The sequence below is a fragment of the Canis lupus genome, chromosome 16 (assembly GCF_048164855.1).
Source record: "Canis lupus baileyi chromosome 16, mCanLup2.hap1, whole genome shotgun sequence".
Lineage (NCBI taxonomy): Eukaryota > Metazoa > Chordata > Mammalia > Carnivora > Canidae > Canis > Canis lupus.
Window position 1 is genome coordinate 12,205,954 of NC_132853.1, and position 21,332 is coordinate 12,227,285.

The 21,332-nt window shown below is 62.7% G+C and overlaps 1 protein-coding gene and 1 long non-coding RNA gene across 4 annotated transcripts; one reads left to right on the forward strand and one right to left on the reverse strand.

Moving 5' to 3' along the window:
- Positions 1-171: 171 nt before the first annotated feature.
- On the reverse strand, positions 172-13,102 carry AGPAT2 (1-acylglycerol-3-phosphate O-acyltransferase 2). 2 transcript variants are annotated; one of them, XM_072778731.1, is made up of 6 exons: positions 12,800-13,102; positions 4,014-4,147; positions 3,459-3,634; positions 3,167-3,262; positions 1,597-1,669; positions 172-807 (listed from the first exon to the last, which is right to left on the reverse strand). In XM_072778731.1, the coding sequence occupies exons 1-6, from the start codon at positions 12,979-12,981 to the stop codon at positions 644-646; spliced, it is 825 nt and encodes a 274-aa protein (XP_072634832.1). In that variant the 5' UTR covers positions 12,982-13,102; the 3' UTR covers positions 172-643. The 2 variants fall into 2 exon arrangements, with proteins under 2 accessions (XP_072634832.1, XP_072634833.1); XM_072778732.1 differs by lacking the exon at positions 12,800-13,102 and adding an exon at positions 12,055-12,239.
- Positions 13,103-13,461: 359 nt separating this feature from the next.
- On the forward strand, positions 13,462-14,071 carry LOC140605997 (uncharacterized). Of its 2 annotated transcripts, none has more exons than XR_012008482.1 (2): positions 13,462-13,602; positions 13,909-14,071. It is a non-coding gene; the product is annotated as an uncharacterized lncRNA (long non-coding RNA). The 2 variants fall into 2 exon arrangements; XR_012008483.1 differs by lacking the exon at positions 13,462-13,602 and adding an exon at positions 13,626-13,766.
- Positions 14,072-21,332: the final 7,261 nt, after the last annotated feature.

Below are 21,332 nucleotides of genomic sequence, written 5' to 3' on the forward strand. Positions count from 1 at the left end.
ATCTAGGTGGATATCCCCACCCCCAGGAAAGTGTACCGCAGGGTGACCAGGGGCCTGGCCCTTGGGGGGGCGCCAGGGACGGAGAGGCTCCCACAGTGCAGCCCCAGCGGGGGCGCGGCAGCCCCGGGCGCTGTGCCACCCACCCGCCCCAAGTGACCACAGCTCACCAGGCACTCGGAGACTTCATTTATTAAAAAACACGGACGGAGTGCAGTGTCTGGCAGGCTTGCTCCCAGGCTCCCCTGAGGTCCAGGTTGCACAAGACTGATGTGTGCCCCTCACCTCCAGAGTCCCACTTCTCCCCAAGGGCCGGGGCTGGCCATGCAGCCTGCAGGCCCAGACTCTGGCCAATCGTCCGGAGGCCCCAGGCCATGTAGTTTAGCCCTGCTCCGCCAGCCCCACTGGGCCCCAGGCCTGCTCCCGGGTCCCTGAGGCATGAGGATGGGCTTCTGGGGAAGGCTCCAGACTTTCCTCTGGGGGACGTCAGGACCAGGGACAGGACCTGCATCCGGGGCCCAGAGGAAAGCTGGGGGACCTTCAGCAGTAGGACACAGTGATGTTCAGCTGTCAGGGCAGGGAGGAGGTTCCTCTGTCCCATCTCTAGCCAGGCCCTGCCTCAGCCAGGCCTCGGCTACTGGGCTGCCTAGGAGCCCTGCCTCGCAGTGGCCCCATTCTCCTGGGCGATCTTGGATATGCGGAAGAACGTGGTCCTCATGGCCTGGTGGCAGGTGTCCATAAGCTTGGGGACGTCTGCGACTGTGAGGCCGCTGGTGGGGATGGCATCCAGCACCTCCACCCTGATTGTTCCTATTGGGGGTGAGCTGCATCAGTGCCTGGCCACCTGACCCAGGCCTGCTGCCCTGGCACCCCTGCAGCCTCCTGTCCCTGCTCCAGTGCCCTTCTGCTCCTCCGCCACCTGCTGGTTTTCTCTGTGCAGCAGCCCAAGGCCCAGGCCAGGAACCAAGCCTGGTTCCATTTTGGACACCCTGGTCTCAGGTGTTGGTTTTTAATTGACAATAATCCTCGTAATCAAACACTTAGCTTCTAAGTCTGCCTTTGGTGGGTTCTGACAGCCACATGCTCCCTGACGGGGCCCCACCCAGGGTACAGAGCATTCCCTCCCCCAGAAGTGTCCCCCACCGCTTCCCGGCCCCCCCCCCATCTTCCATGGTGGCCTAGATGAGGGAGGACGCAGCCCGGCTCCTCCCCCCCCCCCCGCCCCGCCCCGCGCTGCCCTTCGACCTTTGACCCTACCCTCCCACCCAGGCCCTAGGAGCCCACATTGAGGGCCAGGACCAGGAGGGCTGGGAGTGGCCCCCGAGCTCCACAGCGTTGGGCACCTGGGAGCACTACCCAGCCTGTGCCACAGTGCATGGACTCGGGTACCCTAGGCCCCTCTGCTGGGAAGCGGGCCCATGACTGCCCAGCTCAGCTTGCAGCTGCAATTCCGGATCCTTCCTGCCTCCTTTCACTCACCAATTGGTCAGTGGCCTACAGTGACCACCCAGAAATGGGAACTGTCCCATCAGGGGCCTGGGCATCCTAGTAAGCAAGCATGAGCCAGGCTGCATGTGCATGCAGGGGCTGGGGCGCTACCTGAGCTGAAGAGCTTCGTCTTGGGGTTGTAGAAGGAGGAGAAGCTGGAGTAGACGATGGGGATGATAGGCACCTGTGGGCGGGAAGCCGTGCTGCCTGAGGACATGCAAGCCCCAAGGACCAGCTAGCAGGGGTGGCCCCGCCCTGCCACCTACCTGCCTCCAGGCCCTTCCACGCATTGACCCCTGGGCCAGGGACACCTTTCATGCCCTGGGTTAATGATCACCCCGAGGTGCTGCTTCTTACGCTGGTGCCTTCCAGGAATACAGCCGGACCTGCCCCCTGCCCCCTGCCCGCCTCCAGCTGCCCCCAGCACTCCACAAACTCACCCTGCACACCTTCACTCAAGCATCCCCTCCACCAGGAAGCCTTCCTGGGCTGGCACATGTCCATGAGTCATGTCTGTGCCCCCCCTCCCCTACAGTTTAGGCAGAGGTTACTTTGGCCCTTCTGCCCACCCCTCCCCCATCCTTAAGCCGGGCAGGGGGGAGGGGACACCTAGGGTGATCATTAACCCTGGCAGTCAGGGAGCCTCTCCCTGGTACCAGTAGGGATGAGGCCTGGGACCTGGGTAGGTAGGCTGCAGTCTGGGAGGCCCTGGGGGGGAGACCACCAGACCCCAGCAGAGCCACCGCGTCCTCCCTCCTTTCCCGGCAGCCCCCGGCGTGTGGCAAGGTGCCCCCCACCTCCCGCAGGCCCAGGGTCCTCCACCCGTCCCTGTTTCCCCACCCCCCAGGGGCGCAGCTGGCTGCCTCTGAAGGGAGAGCTGCACCTGGCCCAGCTCAGGGCCGACACCAGGGGGCGCCAGAGGCCACCGGCACAGTGGGAGCGCAGAAGCAGCGCCACGGGGGCTCCGGGGTGGGGGGTGGGGGGCAGACCCGCATTGGGCAGGACGGAGCCCCTACCCTGGCCGCTGACAATGACTTTTCCCTGCACAAGCTCCCCCAACAGCACCCGGAGTGGAACAGGGCACCCTCCACCCACCAGGGCGCACTGCCGGCGCATGGGCACACTCCCCCGTCCCGGCCTCACCCCAAGCGCCTCCTGGGTGGAGCCCCACGCGGAGGTCCAGGCCCAGTGACCTACAGAGGCCCACCACACAGTTGCAGCTCGCTCTGTCCAGCCCTGCCCCCAGCTCGGGTCCTGCTCACGGGGCTTCCCAGCCCTGCCCCAGCCCTGCCCCAGCTTGCGGCCCACAGCACCGAACAAGCACTTGGCCTTCCTGAGAGCTCCCAGCAAGTAGGCCCACAGCCTCTGCCTTCTGGGGGCCCTGCCTGGCTGGCTACGGGGGCGGGGGTGCTGAAGCCCCAGGCGCCAGCCCCCAGGTGACAAGTGTGATGGTACCTGGTTGCTGGACCTGCTCAGGCACCAGCCTTGATGCTCAGGGTGGGGAAAGGGCCCAAAGATCTCCCCCCCAGCAGGTCAGAAACCAGGTGCTGCAGGGGCCATAAGGCCCTGTGCCTGCCTGGTGGGAGGTGCTCTGTGAGCCCCGGTGGCCCTAGCCTGGCTAGGCAGTCGCCTCCAGCTTTAAGTCCCCCTGGACCCTCTGGGAGGCAGTGCCCTGAAGTACCTGGGTCTGGATGGCCAGGTAGAAGGCACCTTTCTTGAAAGGTAGCAGGTCTCCATTGTCATTCCGTGTGCCCTCAGGATAGATCCATACTTTGAGCTGCAGGGAGAGGGAGAGGAGGCAGCTGTAGCAGTCCCAGGCCGCCATCCCCTCCTGGGGAGCCCCCCTCCTGGGGAGCCCCATTCTCAGCTGAGACCACCACCCACCTGGCTCATGCACAGCCCTGCCCCTGACCTCTGTGTGCCCAGAGTTGGAGCATCTACATAGCCACGCAGGCCCCGAGCCCCACACTCACATTCTCCCTGACCATGCGCTCGCCTACATCGGCCATCACGGTGACAGCGGTCCTGGAGTGCTGCCGGTTGATGAAGAAGATGCCCCCGAGGTACATAATCAGGCCCACAGGCCCCAAGAAGAGCAGCTCCCGCTTGGCGATCTGCACACAGCGCTCGGGTAGGGCCTCCATAAGGCCTGCAGGTGGCCACGGGGCCCCAGGCAGGTGGGGGTCATGCTCAGAGCCTGGCAGCCACCTCCCCAAGATGGAGAGAACCAGCCCCGTGCCTCGACCACCAACAGGCCTGGGCCGAGTCATGCCTTCCCACTGGCTACCTGGCCAAGCCATTTGGCCTCTCAGCCTGTCACCCTGCATGTAAAGGGAGGGGTGAAGCAGAGCTCCCAGTGCCAGGTGAGAGGCAGAGCCCTGGACCCAGCATCAGGCACACAGAGAGCTTTCATGTCCCCCGGGCCTGGGTCTGCCCTCCTGGCCCCCCAGCTCATCCAGGCCCAGGCTCCACCTCTCTGAAGCAACCCCCCAAGTTCCCCCAGCAGCCCCCCTGCAGCCCTGGCTTACCCATCATGTCCAGGATGCTCTGGTGGTTAGAAATGATGACACAGGGGTGGTCCAACTCCAGCTTCTGGCGACCCTTTATCTCGAAACGAAGGCCAAATACATACTTGAAGCTCAGGACAAACCATTGGATGATCCTGAGGGGAGACGTGGTCAGTGAGAGGGGCCCCACAGCCCTGCACTCCATCTTGGGCTCCGGCCTGGGGCTGGCCTGGGGACAGAGCCACAGTAAAGAGACACCCCACCCCTCCGCACCGTAGACGGAGCCCTGGCAAGCCCTCTCATGGGCTGTGCACGGCCTTGAATTCACCTTCCCCCCAAAGGCCTCTAGGTCCCATCCCTCAGGGGACAGTGCGAGCTGCCCCATCTCCCCCGTGCTGGCAGGAACACGGAGGATCAAGCACAGAAGGGGCGAGGCCTCCAGGTGCTGGACCCCTGGCAAAGGGGAGGGCATCCACTTGTACATCTGTTTTCCGGGGACCTACTGTGTTGCCCTGCCCTCACCCCACACCCTTGCTTGTTCAGCCAGGGGCAGCTGGAAAGGGACCGGGGCTAGGCTGGGTCTCCGTGTCAGTGACCCAAACCCCAACACGGAGGGGTGCCTGGCTGGCTCGGTTGGTATGATGCCTGATCTCAGGGTTATAGATTCAAACCCTGTGGGGGGTAGGGATTACTTGTAAAATCATTAAAAAGTAAGAAAATAAAAAACCCAACAGAGAGAGAGAGAGAGATCCCTGCACCTCTGCAGAGGCCATGGGCCCCCACCCACACGCCCTGGGGAAGGAGGCCCGGCCAGGGGAAGGGACCATCCCTGCAGGACAGTGCCACCCCAGGGAGAAGGCAGCCATAGCGAGTGCAGAGCTTTGCAGGGGCTGAAGATTGCTTGGGAAGAAGGAGAAGAGCCACCCCGATGAGAGGAGCACAGCCAGCCAGGGCTTACACCCCTACCCCTGTCCTCGGAGCAACCCCACCCTCCCCTTCTCATGGCCTACAGCTTGAATGACTGCCCGGGGTGATGGAGAGAGTCAGGGAGCCAGGTGTGTGTGGGCCTGGGCCTCCCCGGCTTCAAGTCTGCAGCCCTTCCAGCCCTGGCGCCCTAAGGATCTGCCCCAGAGCATCACGACCTCCTGGGGCCACATCCAGGCCTCATTGGCAGGCTTGAATGGTTCTGTGTGTGGGGACACATCTGCAGGTGCTGGCTGGTCCTGGAGAGCGCAGCGGGGACAGTGCTCCTACTGGAACAGGCTCCATTAAGGGTCAGCCTGCAGGGTGATGGAGCCCAAGGCCTGGGGCTTGGTGCTCTGTAAACCCTCCCTGCCCATCCCCTGTGGGCGGCAGGGGGCTGCACATATGCCACCCACTGGGCCAAGGGGTTCCGGCCCAGAGCTGTTCTGCTGTCACAGAGGTTCGGGCAGCCCTCCCTCCCCCGCTCCCGAGCCCCCATTATCTGATCTCGCCAACAGTCCTCGTGGCAGGGGAGAGATTTCCACTTTCTGCAGGAGGGGGAGTAGCCACGCAGGGCCTGGAGACGCCTCTGGACAGAGCGGATTCAGGACAGGCTCAAAGCCAGACTCTGGCTTTTTTAAATCATCGTAAAATGCACATGGCCCAGAATGTACCGACTTAAGTGCTGCTGGGTGCACATTCAGGGGCGTCCCCTCCATCCGTCCCCAGAACGCGTTCTTCCCAGACTCTATCCCGAGATACATGGGCCTCCTGTCCTGCAGCCCCTGCACCCAGTGCCTGTGGATTGGGTCCCTCCAGGCCTCCTGGGGGCCAACCCCTTGGGATCTGTCCTTCCACGTCTGAAAAGCCAGCCTCTCCCTCAGCTGTGCCCCTTTCACAGAACAGAGCTCCTGTGAGAGGGCAGTTACCATCATCCTGTCACAGATGGGGACACCGAGGCTCAGGGCTGCCTGCACCGTTAGACCAGCCGTCCTCCCCAGGATCTGCCAGCCGCGGCCAGATCGGGCCTGACCCACCCAGTCCGTCCCCACCCCTCACCAGGCCCCAGACTCGCGGAACAAGCTGAGCGGCCGCCCTGCCTCCAAGGGCCCAGGTGGCACCATCCATGGAGAGTCCACGCTTGTTTTGGTTCAGGTCATGCTTAGGATTGTGGGACGGAGTCTCACATGGGGCTGCAGGTCCTGCACTCCAGGGGAAGGCTGCTTCCCTGCTCCTCTGCCCCTTCCCCTGCTGTGTGTGCTCTTTCAAATAAATAAATCTTAAAAAAAGAAGAAAAGAAATCTGGTCCCTCTTTCAGGATCTGATCCTAAGGCAGGCACAAGGCAGGCAGGCCTGCAATCCTCCAGCGTGGTCTCTTCTTTTTTTTTTTTTTTTTCTTAAAGATTTTATTTATTCATGAGAGACACAGAGAGAGAGACAGAGACACAGGCAAAGGGAGAAGCAGGCTCCATGCAGGGAGCCTGATGTGGGACCCGATCCTGGGACTCCGAGATCACGCCCTGGGCCGAAGGCAGGCGCTAAAATACTGAGCCACCTGGGGATCCCTAGCGTGGTCTCTTCTAAGGGGCGCCCGGCAGGCTTAGCCAGTGGAGAGTGTGGCTCTTGATCTCCGGGTTGTGAGTTCAAGCCCCACGTGGGGCGAAAGGATTACTTAAAAATAAAGTCTTAAAAAAGAAAAATCTGAAAGGGTCTGAATGTCCCAGTGTGGGAAGAGGTGGGGTGGAGCCAGTGAGGCCTGGACGCCAAGTCCTGCAGTGACAGGTCACAAGCGCCTCCTGCTGGCCAAGGAGCGCGTTCTCTCTGCTGGAGGCACCTGCTGGCTTCTCTCTCTCTCTCTCTCCAAATTATGGCAAAATATATGTCACATAAAGTCTATGATTTTAATTATTTTTTAATATTTTATTTATTTGAGACAGAGCATGAGCAGGAAGGAAGGGCATAGGGAGAGGGGGAAGCAGGCTCTTCACTGAGCCGGGAGCCCCACGTAGGACTCCACCCCAGGACCCCAGGATCATGACTGAAGCCCAAGGCAGACGCTTCATTGACTGTGCCACCCAGGCACCCCATCATTTTAATCGTTTTTAAATGTCCGATCATTGGCATTAAATCCACCCACACGGTTGTGCAGTCGTCCCCACCATCCATCTCCAGGATTCTTCTCTACTTCCTATTTGGATTTCTTTGCATATTTAATTTAAGGGATTGACTGCAAACTGGTTTTTCTGGAACTGGGAGGTCCTGTGCAGAGATGTCCGCCAGCGGGCAGCCCAGGGCGGCAGGGCACAGAGCAGCATGCTCTGCACACCCGCAAGAGGGATGCATCTGCGCGACCCAGAACACACGCCAGCCACTGCTGCCCAAGAAGGGCACCCCTAGTCCTAGAGGGGACAAAGCATTCTCTGCAGGCCATACCCGCCCACCTGCCTTCTTCTTGTCACAGTTTCAAGGTTTTTAGTAAAAGTGTTGAGAAAGTCTATCATTTTAACAGTTTTCTCAATGTGAGAAGAAGCAAACCAAGCTTTGCTGCAGTTCCTGCAGGCAGCACATGTTTCTGGGTGCCCAGCAGGCCCTGCCTGGGAGACAAAGCCTGGAGGGTCCCTGCTGGGGGAAGGAAGAGCACACTTACAACGTGGAGGCAGGTGGGAGTGCTCCCTCCCCTGCGCTGTGCCGAGGGTGTGACAGGAGCCCTCAGTTTTGTTCAGAGGGCAGCCCCACAAGGTGGGCACACTCGGGACACCCACCCCACAAATGAGGGGTGTCTAGGCTAAGCAGTTAGGCCACTTGCTAGAGGTCTCACAGCAGGGAAGCTGGGATGGCGGGAATCCGCCTCCTAACCTGGTTTTTGGAAAACAAGTGAAAAACCCCAGGTAAAGGACATGCCGGAGGAGCAGTGAGGATCCAGGATTGCATGATGGAATTCCAGAATTGCAAAAGCTACGTTCTTTCCCTTCCCCAAGGCCCTGTAGACCCCACCCAGCAGGGATGGTGGTGACGCTGTCCCCTCAGCCAGCCTACAGCAGCCGCCACTGTGCCCTGACTGTCTACCTCACCTGACTGCCCCTCCGCCAGCCGCAGGGCTGGGGGGCTGCCCCATCAGAAGCCAGGGCCCCAGAGCTTGAAGCAGGTGTCCCTGGCGCTGGCCCCAAGACAGGTCACACTACTCTAGCCCCCAATTCCCCAGGGGAGGCTAGCGAAGGTGGAACCAAGGTTACCTGAAGCCCAAGCGGCCTGGGGTGGGCTGAGGGCCTGACTTTCCAGAAGCACTGCTGCCAGTAGCCAGGTGGGGGGCTGGTGTCACCTTTACACCTCAAGCCTCCCCCCCACTCCCCCTAGCCTCCCCGAGCAGGACCAGTCCTCAAGCAGATGGGATGCCCTGGCCACCCCTGGATCTTTCTCAGGAGCCCTCTACTTAACCCCAGACTTGAACCGCTGAGAACACCTGAGCACAGTAAACACCACGGATCCTGCTGGAGCCCACGGGAGCCCACAGGAGCCCACAGGAGCCCATGGGAGCCCAGGCTCACTCCCATCCAGCCTCCTTGGACTTTCTGTGCTCAGCCTGAGGACACCCAGGCCCTTCCCAGGCTCTGGGTGAGACAGATCAGATCCTGGTCCCTGCTCACTAGCCATGACCTTGGGCATTGTGCTTGACCCCAGCCCCCCACCAAGGTTCCATTCCAGCCTGTGAAAGGAGATTGAATCCAGGACGCTGAGACCCCCAGGGGCAACTGTGATGATGAGGCCACAAGCAGATAAGAGGAACCCAGAGTAGGTGGCACAAGAGCCCCCAGCCATCTGTTCCACAGACTCCAGGCAGCTGGAAGAAGTTCAAGGCCAGGCCCTGGCCACCTGCTGACCTTTGCCCTCAGCCCCTGGCCTTGGGCTACATTACTATCCCAGCGGGTGGCTGTTTTAACTGAGGCACGCCAGTCCTCAGCCAGACCCCTCTGGGTGGTCCTCAGTGGGGCTCACCTGGGGATACCCCTGCCAGGAAGGCCACACAGAGCCACCAATCTGCTCGGGGAATAGGAGGCCCCAGAGAGACACCTGGCAGAGCAGGAATGTTTTCCAACAAGTGTCTTACAAGCTGGAGCACAAAGAGGGGACATCCCTGGGGTGGGGTGGGGTTTCCAGCCTGAGCAGAACCCCACGGCGGGTAAGAAGGGCAGTCCGGGGCGAGCAGGAGCCTGGGGACAGGGTAGGGCCAGCAAGCCAGGATGTTCAGAGCTGACCCAGGATGTTCAGGACTGCGGGGAGCTCTGGTTTCTGGGCCTGCAGGAGCACATCCAGGGAAGGGAGTCTGCCACTGGCCATCCTACTCCAAGAGAAACAAAGGCAGACCCTCTGGCAAAACCAGGATCCCTGGCCAGCCCCCACGTGCCACGGGGCTCCCGGACTGCACTGGGTCCCCATCCATGCCCTCCCCAGGGCACAAACTACGGAGTGGCTGGAGCGCTGGCTAAGAAGCCAGACTCTGACGGGAGCAATCCCCTCTCCTCCCTGCTGGAGCCTCCTCACGGGCTGCACAAACGGAAGAGCCTCGCTGCCCCACCTGCCTGGAAGTGGAGAGCTGTCCACCCACTATTTGCATCCCAGCCATTTGGGAGAATGCAGAAGCAGGCAGTCCAGCCCTAAGGCCCTGCCGTAGCAGTGGCATATTGGTCCCTGAGCACAGGGGAGCCACAGGATGGAAGGGGCTGGAAGCTCTCCATGCACCCGGGCCGCCCAGCTCTGGTCTCCTTCCATGCACAAAAAGCTCATGCCTCCAGTGAGGAGGCCGTCACTAGGGTTTCCTGATCCTGCAGCCAAACTCAAAGTTCACGCACACAGAGCAATCTCACACTTGTCTCTGGCAAAGGGCATCTGCCTCCTGGGGTGAGAAAACGTGGTCTCATACTCCACCCAAGCCTGATACACAGGCCCCAGCCAGCCTGGAGGGATCCTTGGTCTCAGCCCCCAGCGGGTCAGAGTCTCCTCGGCTCTTCTGTTCCCATCACTGTTCCCTGTACCCTCAGAGCTGGACTCTAGCAGGCAAAGGCCTCCTTAGAGAGGGCCTGGCCTGCGGCTGCTCAGACATGAAAGCAGGGAGGGGACAGAGCAGGGCTGCTCCCCCAACTCCAGGCACCCAGAGCCCGGGTCTTGGGTCCCATGGCCGCCCTGGCACCGCCCCGCCCTCGTGCTGGGTGGGCAAGGGGAAGCACAGACCGTGTCCTGCGGAGTCACTGCTGGTGGGTCTGCACCCCATCTCCACCACCTCCTAGCTCTGGGGACTCCAGAGGACAGCCTCTTCCCTCCTCCCGCCGCTCAGGAGGCCTTAGCTTCAGGCGGCACCTCCAACCCTCCATCTGTGCCCGCAGTGGAGGCAGGAGGTGAGAGGAGAGACAATGGCGTCCAGGGAGGGGGGTCATCGGCGGGATTGGAGAGGAGCAGCCAGATGCCCCGGGGCGCTGGGGGGTCAGGACAGACAGTGGAGGGGGTACCTGGAGGGGCCGCAACAAGGGAGTGGGGACCCTCTGCTCAGCCCCTCAGGCACCTCCGCCTCCAGTCTCCTGGGTCCTGTCCCGGGGCAATGCAGCAGCTCCCCCCCCCCACCGGCCTGCCCCGTGGGGGACTTCCTGCCCCCAGCATGCCCCACCGGCACCCCCACTTCAGCTACAGCCGGCGGGGGGTCTTGAGAGTCATCACTGTGACCCTTCCCTGTGGGATCTAGGGGTCCAGGGGAAGGGGGCTGTGACCCCTCCCCGGGGAGAAGAGCACCTGCTGTCACCTGTCAGTGTCCTGGGGTGGCCCCTTCACAGAGCCAAGTCTGGGAGCTGCCCCGGCGTGGGAAAGCAGTAGGAAGCTTCTATTGAGTCCTCTCAGAGCCTCTAGGGTCCCTGGGGGGGACCAGAATCTCAGATGAGACTGGGGCTGAGAGCCAACACCAGGGGCCAGAGGTGCAAGGCCAAGGGAAGGCCTGATCAAAAAGGGAACTGGGGACTTCCGACTTGATCCCTGGGAAGTTCTGAGGCCTGAGTCAGTCCTTTAAAAAGACAAGGAAGCTGCTCATAAAGAGGCCATCTGATGACACAATGTGTAAAGGAGGGTCACCTCCTGGTTTTCCGGTCACTGCTGCTGAAAACCTGCTCTGGGCCCAGCTCTCCACCCACGCCGCAGGACGGCTAGACTCAGGCCTCCCCGAGGCCTCAGAACCAGATGTGCTGTCCACAGGCCTGGCTCTAGGAGGGCAGCGCTGCCTCCAAGAAGCCCATCAGCCTGTCGCTCCCTGAACCCACATCCCTCACCCTGCCTTGAGGCCAGCCCCCAGCTAGGGCTGAGAGGAGGCTCCAGCTGTGAGCCTGCTGCCTGCAGGGGACCCTAGGACCTTAACGTCAGGCCCAACCTCCAGAGAGGTGCATTGCCTCAGGCGCCCCCACCCCAGAGTGGTGTTGGCCCAGCTTGGAGGAACTCCCTGGAAACAGGTCCTCCCCTCCCCAGGGCCATTCCATGCGGTTAGACTACCAGAAGGACCACACAGGGGCTGTCCCTGGGGTCGGCACTCCCTGGGATGCTGGCCTGGACCATGCTGGAGGTGGGCAGGGGCACCAGAGACCCATGAGCAAGTCCACTGAGTCCTCACCTACTCTGGGTACTACAGGAAAGCCACAAACCCCTGAAGACAGGGTCCAGGGGACCCGGCGAGGGCCAGTCCCGGCAGCACCCGCTGGCTAGATGGACAGGGCAGAGTTGGCATAAAGTCAGCACCCCTCACCCGCTGCCCCTGTGAGCATGCAGGGGACTGGTTGCTCAGGGACCTCTGTCCCCACGGCAGGCCACAGCCAAGAAGCCATTGCAAAATCCACAGAGAGAAATGTTGGCAACAGCCCTCCTGGGACCAGAAACCGGGAGAGAAGGCAGGAAGAAGCCCCCGCCCCTTAGCACCTGACCCAGAGAGGCCCCCAACTCTTGAGGCCTGCCTGACCTCTCCGCCCCACACCCACCAGCCACAGAGGTGTCCACTGAAGGATCCCAGCCACCTCTGCCTTCCTTCCACCGTGAGGCTGGACCTCAAGGGCCCAAGCTTCCCGGAGCCTCTTACCTTCTCAGGGGCCCCGCAGGGAAGGCGGGGCTCCAGGCCGAAACGGAGCACAGGTGCATTTATCACCTGGCGGGTGGCAGGAGGGGGCGCGCAGAGGACAGGCACGCCTGGCTGTAAAGCCCGGTCCAGGCAGGGCGGTGCTCCAGCAAAGCTCCCCAGGGGCGAGCCCGGCCGGCGGCTGCTCCTTCCCCGCGGGCGGGGCCGGTGGCGCCCCTCCCAGCTGGCCCGCCGCCCAGCCTCCCCGCGCGCCGCTCCGCCGCCCGCCACCGCGCCCCGAACGCCCTGCGCGTCCCGCGGGCCCTTTGGCGGGGCTCAAGGACGCGGCGGCGCCGGATACTGACACACTGTTTAAATCCCTCGGGGATCGCGCCCCGCCGGGGCCTCGGCCGGGCGCGGAGACATTGTGACGTGGGCTCCCGCGGACACGTGCCCGCCCCCGCCGCGCTCTCCCCGCTGCGCGGCTGGAGAGCCCCGGAGCCGCGGGAGCCCCGCGAGCCGCGGGCGGGGCAGGAAGGAGAGACGCGAGAGAAGAAAGTTAGGGAAGCGGAAGCGGGCGGCGGCCCGCGCCCCGCTCCGCCCCGGCGCCGTCCCCGCCGCGGCTGGTACTGTCCCCCGCAGCCGGCACTGTCCCCCCTCCCCGCCGTCGCAGTCCCCGCGCACCCCGACCCCGCCCGGCGCTCCCCGCCCCGCCCCGCCCCGCCCCAGCCCGGCCCCCGGCCCCCGGCCCCGGCCCCGGCCCCCTTGCCTCATGTTTTCCACGCTCCGGCCGCCGTGGCGCAGCAGGCAGACGACCGAGGCGGCGGTGGAGGCCAGGACGCAGAGCGCGCAGTACAGAGTGATCCTGCTGTAGAACCTGACGGAGCGGCTCAGCTGCACAAGCAGCAGCAGCAGCAGCAGCGCCGCGGTCACCCACGGCCACAGCTCCATGACCCCGCCGCGCCCAGACCGCGCCCTGGCCGCCGGTCCCCGGAGCCCCGACGGCGGCGCCGGCCCCGGCTCCCTCTCCGCGCTCCCCGGGCAGGCGCGAGGACGACGGGTGGGCTGGCGACAGCTGGCCTCCTCCCGCGAGCCCGCGCCCCTTATTGCGCCGGCGGAGGGGCGGGGCGGCCCGGGGCGGAGAGGGGAGCGAGCGCGCCCAGGAAGCTGCTAGGTGAGGCGCGCCCCGCCCCGCGACTGCCCGGCGGCCGCGCGGTCCCCGGGGGCCGCCCCGCCCCGCCCCGCGACACTCCCCCTGCCCGGGCCGGCCCCTGGGTCACCTGGCTCCTGGCGGCGCCCCCCCCACCCCCCCTGCGGCCCCCGCAGCCGGTTAGCCTGAACTCTGGCACCGCCCCCCACGCACAGTCTGGGCCTCTGCCGCCCGCCCTGCCTCCTGTTGCCCACATCCCCGCGGCCCCTGAGCCCAGAAGCATGCTTCTAAAGGCGACCCAAGGACGCGACCGGTGGCAGCCGGGTCACCAGCCAGCCACACAAAGGAGACCCTGAACCTTGCCCGAATGACTGCCACCTGGGCCACCTGGGCCACCTGCGTCACCTCCTTCGGGTACCCTGGTACGGTTGCAGGGAGACCCAGCCGGCCCTCAGCAGAGCCTGGTGGGCATACGCAGATTCCTGGCGGAGGCACTAGGAATGGAACAGGTTTCTGAGCCTGGCTGAGGGTGCCTGCTCTGGGTGCCAGGAACAATGTGTCACCGGGGGCCAGGAGCAGATACCGGGTGATTGCATTCACGTCAGTTCAGCCATCTGCCAGGGCCTGGGATGGGAGGAGAGCCCCGCCTGGGCATGCAGGTCAGCGTCCAGGGGCAGGGGCAGCACGTGTCCTCCCCTCTGACTGGCGGTCCTGTGTCTGCTTTCCAGAATGCCGAGGTATGCCTGGCACTCCGAAGGGCATCAGGAAGTATCTTATGGGTCTCTTGGGTTTCTTAGATGCTGAGGCAACCTGTTACCGAAATACTCTACTGACGGCCCCCAAAACAGATCTGGTTTTGCCCACAAATACAGAAGCTTGGCTTTTGAGATACATGGGAACCCGTGGCTCTATGGGAGGTGGGGTTCCCTGCATGGGTGTGGCAGCCTGTTCACAGATGCTCCCAGCGTTGCGCCTTGGGGGAGATCGCTTCAGCCATGGTATACTGGTGGCGTCTCTCAGTGGGACCTTGAGAGTGTCTCAGCTGGGTCTTCATCTGTCTGTGGGTCCATGGCTTTGTGTCACTGTCAATATGCCCACTGGCCTCTTCCACTCTTGCAACATTCTCCCGCTGCTCCTCCAGAGAAAGCCTGGAGCCCTTCAGGGATGGGGCGCTGGCCCCGCCCAGCCTGCAGGCTGTAGGATTTATGGGCCCCTGGGCAGGCGGGTAGCAAGACCTGAGGAGAGCATGTGGGGGGGTGGGAGTGGGTAGCCTGCATTCAGAGGTGTGGCCGGCAGCGGGGTGGAGCCTGGATCACGTTGGGCTTCTTAGCTGTAAGCAGTGCCTGCTGCTGACCCTCAGCGGACCTCCACCGACCAGATGAACGGAATCCAGGCCTCACACCCCTGCAGGGCAGAAAGGGCCACTTTACCCAGGGCCCCTTTACTCCCTTCTGGTCCCTGAGCAGCACCCTTTCCAGGGGGACCCCTCCATGTAGGTCACCCACCTTGTCCTGCCTCACCAGAACCCCTTCCTAGCACTTCCTGTGACTTGGTGACATGTGTGTAGGTTTGTGCGTTTGCTGAGCTTCACTGACCCCGGTCAGAGGGCACCTTCATTGGGACCCATCTGTCTTGTTCGCGGGTGTATGACCAGCACTGAGAAGGATACCCGGCGTGCAGTAGGTACTCCCGGCAAATGCATCCCCGTTTTACAGGTGGAAGATGGCCTCCCAGAGGTAACACTCACCCCACTGGAGTGACAGGGGAGGTCACTGTGCCCCACACCTGCTGCCCAGGGGCTGCCAGGTGCCGTGGGACTACCCTATCCGCGAGTTCCCAGGTGGGCAGTGGTTCTGGCCACACCGCTGGGGCCTCACACAGACAGTCTGTTACCCAATCTCACCATCGTCCCCAATTTTCTCCTGGGGAAATGTTGAAAGAAAAAACACTTTTCTTCTGATGGGACAAGGGAGGAGGGCTTGGGAGCTGGAGATGCCCATGGAGGGGGGCATCAGGCTCCTCCGGTGTAGATCTGAAAGAGATTCTCAATACTGTAAAGTCCTGTTTGGAAAGCTGATAAGGGACACCTGGGTGGCTCAGCAGTTGAGTGCCTGCCTTCAGCTCAGGTTGTGATCCCGGGGTCCTGGGATCAAGTCCCACATCGAGCTCCCCAGAGGGAGCCTGCTTCTCCCTCTGCCTGTGTCTCTGCCTCTCTGTGTCTCTCATGAATAAATAAAATCTTTACAGAAAAATATAAAAAATAAATGAAAAGCTGACAAAACCTTTTTCTTCTAGAAGGTGAAGCCCTGAAGAATCTTCTGGGTTGGTGGAGAGAAGAGATTTTCTCTTAAATCAGTGGCTCTCAACTAGTAGGGACCAGCATGGCTCTGCTCAGATTCTGCCCTGGAGCATCACCAGAGCAGGGAAGCCCGGTTTGATGGGCAGGGACATGCCAGCGTCCTGTCTGGCCCTGTCAGGGTGCTCGGGGTCCCCACAATGACCCAGGGGAGTGCTGGGTGAGTTCATCACTGAGTCCATCCCAGTCCCTGCCAGGTAACAGCTGAGAGCTCTCCTGGGCATCTCTGGGGCTCAGCACAGCATGTGACACCAGGTAACACATTTGAAGCTGAGTGGTCACCACCACCTAAGGCCCACAGAAGCCCACCGCCAGGAGAAGGGGCCATCACTGGGTACCAGGTGCCGGGCAACAGGAGACACTCTGGGGACATGCTGGCTCCCACAGGCACAGCCACCAGAGGCTGACCTGCCCACCGGCCCATCCACCCACGACTTCCTCCTGCTGGAGCCAGCCTGGGGCTCCATAGCCTCCAGGGTTCTCTCCGGTTGGGTGACACATCTGGAGGGAAGGGCCAAGGCTGTTTCATGCCCGCAGCTGAGATAGAGTGAGCATGATGTGATCCCTCCCCGCCACACGGCATCCGGGGCAGGGGTGGGGCACCCAGCCTCTGAAGTCTCAAGATTTGGCCCCATAGTCCACTTGCCCAATGCACCAGAGCCTCGGTTCCCTATCTATAAACTGGGACACTAGTGTCACGTGGCATGGCTGGGATGACCTGAGCACATGACCCAGGCTGGCCCAGCAAAGGCCACTCCTGACTTTGCATCTTCTGTGTGGAGGTAGGTTCCCAGTGTCTTCACACTTGCCAGGGAGGAAGTAGCACCAGGGACCAGGATGGAAGCCCAGGAAGGGGAGTCAGCCATCCTGCAGGATCAGGGATGCCAGCTAGGGAGCAGCTGGTTGTACAGCTGGGCAGGGGCAGGGGCAGGAAGGGGGTTGTGGGGGGAGCGCCTATGAGCCTCCTGCTCCCTCAGGGGGCATCCCAGCGTCTCACCTCCTGGGGAGAGGATCCCTGGAAGCCAGGCCTCAAGCTGGATGAGAGGAAGGAAGGTGGCCCCAAGGGCCTGGCCTGAGTGGGCAGGGGGCAGGGGGAGAGGGTGTGCCTGTGGGAAGCAGGCCGGGCTGCCCTGGGGCACTCAGGCATCCCGAACCTGCCGGTTTTCAGACCTCTCCATCCCGCCACCTGTAAATAAAGCAGCCTGTGAATCTTTCATGGGCTTGTGCTTAAAAATAGATGAGGTGAGGCCTCTGGGCTGGATTCCCAGGTCCCTACTGTGGGCGGCATCAGGGCCACAGCTCCCGGGGGAGGCGGGGCAGGGCAGAGGGGGCAGGGCTCTGGAGGAGAGCTGGCCAGGGCACACGTGGCACCTAGGGCCTGGGGCATGTGGCCCCTGGGCTCAGGGGCCAACAGAAGAACACCACCTGGATGTGGTGTCTGGGGCTCCGGGGTCCCCGGCTGCAGGGGACAGAGCCAACTTAGGTGTGATCCTTCTCCCTAGAGGGCTTTTAGGCTGGGAGATGGGGACGGAAGAGCACAAAACGCTGTACAGAAGTGGGGCAACAAGGCCCTGAGAAGAACCAGAGCTGGAACCCCACATGGTGCCCCCCACCCCCCGCCCATGACCCATCGCACCTTCGGCCGTTGGGTCTGACTTCCATGCTTGGATTGGCAGGCTCACTTGAGGCTCTAACAGCAGCCAGAACCCCAGGTCCCAGGTGGGCCCTCGGAGGTGGCCTCGGCCAGCCCCCCCAACATACAGGAACGCAGGGAGGACCCCGGGATCTGGCCTACAAGGTGGAGCAGGAGCCCAGGGTCAGCCCCAGGGTCAGCCCCAGGAGCCCCCTGCCCGGCCCCCCAGGTGACCTGGGAGCAGCCCTTCCTCCCAGGGCCTCAGCTTCCTAATCTGCGCCCAGAGGACAGCAATGGACCCTTGGGGCCACGAGGGTCAGTGGGGGAGGCAGTGTGGGGAGGCCGGGCTGCCAGTGGTGCCGCCTCTGGCAGGCTGCCCTCCAGTCACCTCACCCCTGGCCCAGCTGGCATGTGGACTGGGTCAGCTGCCCGGCACTCCCCAGGCCAGCACACGGACTAGATGGGGCTGGAGGCCAAGTGGACTGCCCTAGGCCTTGTCCCCTGCCCGGCTTAGGCTGCTGGCTGCGGGGCCCTGGAGGTGCCCTGGTCCCTTCTGTCCGGCCTCTGGGTGGGTGGGGTGGGGGGGATTGGCGGGAGAGGAGGCAACAAGCACTGGAGCAGGGGCCAGGGCTGGGGGCCTCCACTGTGAAGGCCAGCATCCTGCCTCGGGCACAGGGGCATGGGGGAGCCGTGAGGCAAGCTGGAAGGAAGCCAGGGGACGGATGGGGCAGGGAGGGGGCGGTGCCTCGCCTGCCAGGCCCCCTTCACCCTTCCAATGGCTTTGCTGAGTTCCCGCAGCCCTGGAGAGTCCAGCTGCCTATGGCCAGGCCGTGGGTGTCCTGCCGTGACGGGGTTGGGCCAGGCCCCTCCGCACACCCCATCTGGAGGCTCACACCCACCAATTTAGAGACAAGTTCTCACTTTCCTCAGGGTTGTCCCTCAGCAAGACAAGGCAGGGGGTGAGCGGAAGGGGCCCCCGCTCTGCAGACACCCAAGCCCAGGCAGTCCCCTCCACCTCACTGGCAGGTGACCCTTCCCCTCTGCGGGCCACATCCCAGCTGGTCAGATGGGAGCGATGAGGGACTCAGGAGACGAGGCTCACGCCACAGGACTGAGTCTCAGCCTCCCGTGGGTCCCTTGGCTACGTCTCTGAGTCCCGGGGCCACGGTCCTGGGGTGTCTGTGCCCTGACCTCTGAGCCAGGCCCTCCGAGCCTCAGCCTGTCTGCGCAGCTACCCCTGAGTCCCCAGAGCCTTGGGTCATCAAGCTCACAACAGCCACCCCCCCCCGAGTCCTTGGTGAACGAATGAATGGATAAGAAGGGATGAAGGGATGAAGGGATGAAGGGATGAAAGGATTCTGCTCTCCGAGTCAGGAGAAGAGCATGCTGCTGCATGGAGCCCATCAGCTCCAGAGCATGGAGCTGGAGCCGGCCGCCTGGCCGCCTGGGTGAGCACGCTGCCCGTGGGAGGGACCCAGGGACTCTGGAGGTCACGGCCACGGCAGGAGCGGCAGGCGTGTGCCTGTGCAAGCACAGTGGCCAGGGCAGTGCTGACCCTCCAGGTGTCCAGACGCAAGCACACAACATGGTGGGAATGGCCCGGTTAAGCCGCATGTGGCCTCAGGTACCTATGTCTGTCCCTCCCTCTCTGTGGGACTCCGCCCCGGGGTGGGGTGGGTAGCTGAGCTCTGTCCCTGCCCCTCTGTGTACCCGCACATGCACACTTGCTCCAACAACAGTGAGCGCTGGGGCAAGTAGCAGCCCCTGAGGGCTGGAAAGTGAGCCAGAGCCCTATCTCCGTCCTAAACGCAGATGAAATGCAGGTGAACTCATGACCCCGGGGAACTCCTGTAGGAGCACAGGGGCCGCGGTGGGGGCAGAAACCTGGCAGGAGATGAGGAATCTGGGTGAAGGGAGAAGCAGAGATGCCGCTTGGGACCACTGCCCACAGTTATGCAGGTTGAGCACTGTATGAGTCTAGGGAATGTCAAACACATTAAGGGCAACCGGGGCCGTCCTGGTTCTCTGGACGTTGACGGTTGTCACGCACCTTCTCCCCCAGAGGTCTGGACAAGTGAGAGATTGGAACAAGGTTCCCTGGCTCAGACCAAGCCACAGCACCCCACCCTGCCTCTGCGTGGATGTCAGCCAGCACCGCAGCCAACATCCACCTGCGTCACCAGTGACCTGTCAGACAGCAGTCACTGAGCTAATGAGCTTGGACCGGGAGCTGCAGCCCCACCCTGACTCCTGCCACTGCCCACAGCTGCTGTCCCCAGGCAGCACCACCAGATCTAGGAGTCAAAATACAGGATTCTGTGAGGCTAGGATTTCAGATAAGGAAGGAACACTGTTTTAGCCTAAGAACGTCCCATGAGATGATTGGGATGTTTTCATACCAGAGAAGTTAATTTGCTGTTCCTCTGAATTCAAATCTTTTTTTAAAGATTCTATTTATTTATTCGTGAGAGACACAGAGAGAGGCATACACAGGCAGAGGAAGAACCAGGCTCCCTGCAGGGGAGCCCGATGTGGGACTCAATTCCAGGACCTCAGGATCACGACTGAACCCAAGGCAGACGCTCAACCACTGAGCCACCCAGGCATCCCTCTGAATTCAAATCTAACCAGGCGCCCTGTGCGACCCCTTCCCCAGAGCAGAGCCCATCCCCATGCCCACCCTGGGGCTCTGGGTTCTCTGTGCTCTTGTCCCCACTGCTCCCCACCCCTCCCCAGGGCTGCCAAACGCTGGGCCCCACTGCCCTCTGGTGGACAGACCCTGGGAGGGTGGATGCAGCCCAGGTGGCAGAGGAGGGACGAGGGACTAGGGACAGGGAGGAGCTCTAGGAGCCCCTGACCCCATCCCTCCTGGCAGGGAGCAGATACCTGGTGGTAAAGCAGAGCCCACCCTGCCCAGGGCTGCTGACCCCACCCCACCCAGGGCTGCTGACCCGTCCGTCACCATCACCCCTGGACTGCAAGGGGTGCAGCAGGTTGGGCTCTGGTTGCTGCCAATCCTGGCAGCCTGTCCGGAGGCCCCTAGATGGTGCTTGGTGTGAGGACTGCAGGCCCCCAGGCTCTGTCTGGACCAGGCTGCCAAGTGCAGGGAGAGGGTGGGTGGTGGGCAGGGGGTATGGTGTTGGGGGAGGGGCCTTTGGCAGGAGCTTCTCTCTTCCCGCCTTCTGTGTCCTTCTGAGCCTCTCTCTCCCCCGGACCCCCCACCCCAACCCCAACCCCAACCCCTCCCGGGGGCAGCCTGGGCTGCCAGCAGCAGGCAGGTGGAGGTGGAGGGGGGAGGTTGTCATTCTTCCCCCTCCCTCCTCCTGCCCCATGGCTCCTGTACCATCCGTCTCCTCCTCTCATCCCAGCTCTGCACGGACCCGTCTCTCTCTCTCTGCCCTCCCCCTGTCTGCCGTCCAGTCCACGTGCACAGCTCAGGCCCCCAGCTCAGGGGGCTCGTGGACCTGGACCTTGCCCGGGCTCTGGTGGGGAAGGGTCCTGTGGGGTCAGGTCAGCCTCAGGTGCTCCCGACCAGGCACCAGCCGAGGCAGCAGAGGCAAGTGTGGAGGAGTGGCACAGCCTTCCTGTGCCTGGGGCCTTCCTAGCCAGCAGATGGGCTCTTCCCATGCATCCTGGGGGTTTGGGGGGTACCGAGCCCAGTCACTGGATCACATGAGAGTGGTTCCTCATGCAGACAGGCATAGCAGTGCAGCAGCAGGAACACCACCCCTCACCCCCGACCCCTGCACAGGTGGGTGTCTTTGCCTACAGGGTGGGAGTGTGAGTGTGAGTGAGGACTTCCTGACAGGTGTGCTCACCCCTGCCTGCCCCAGGTCCTGGAAATCCCTCCTGGGTCCCGCATCCAGGGGAGGGCTCCCCAGGGCGCATGCTGGGCCTCCCCGCCCTGCTGCAATGCCCAGACTTGGCTAAGCCTGGTAGTGGGTGCAAGCTCCAAGCCCTGGGCCGCATGTTATCCCCCGTATTTGGAGAGCCCTGTGTCTACAAGTGGGTTTGGAGGTTTTTTAATTTGGATTCAATGAATTACCATATAGTGTTTTACTAGCTTCAGAGGCACCCTTCAGTGACTCATGGGTTGTAGGAAACACCACTCATTCTATCACATGTCCTCCTATTTTGACACCAGCTCCATAACCTCCCACAGG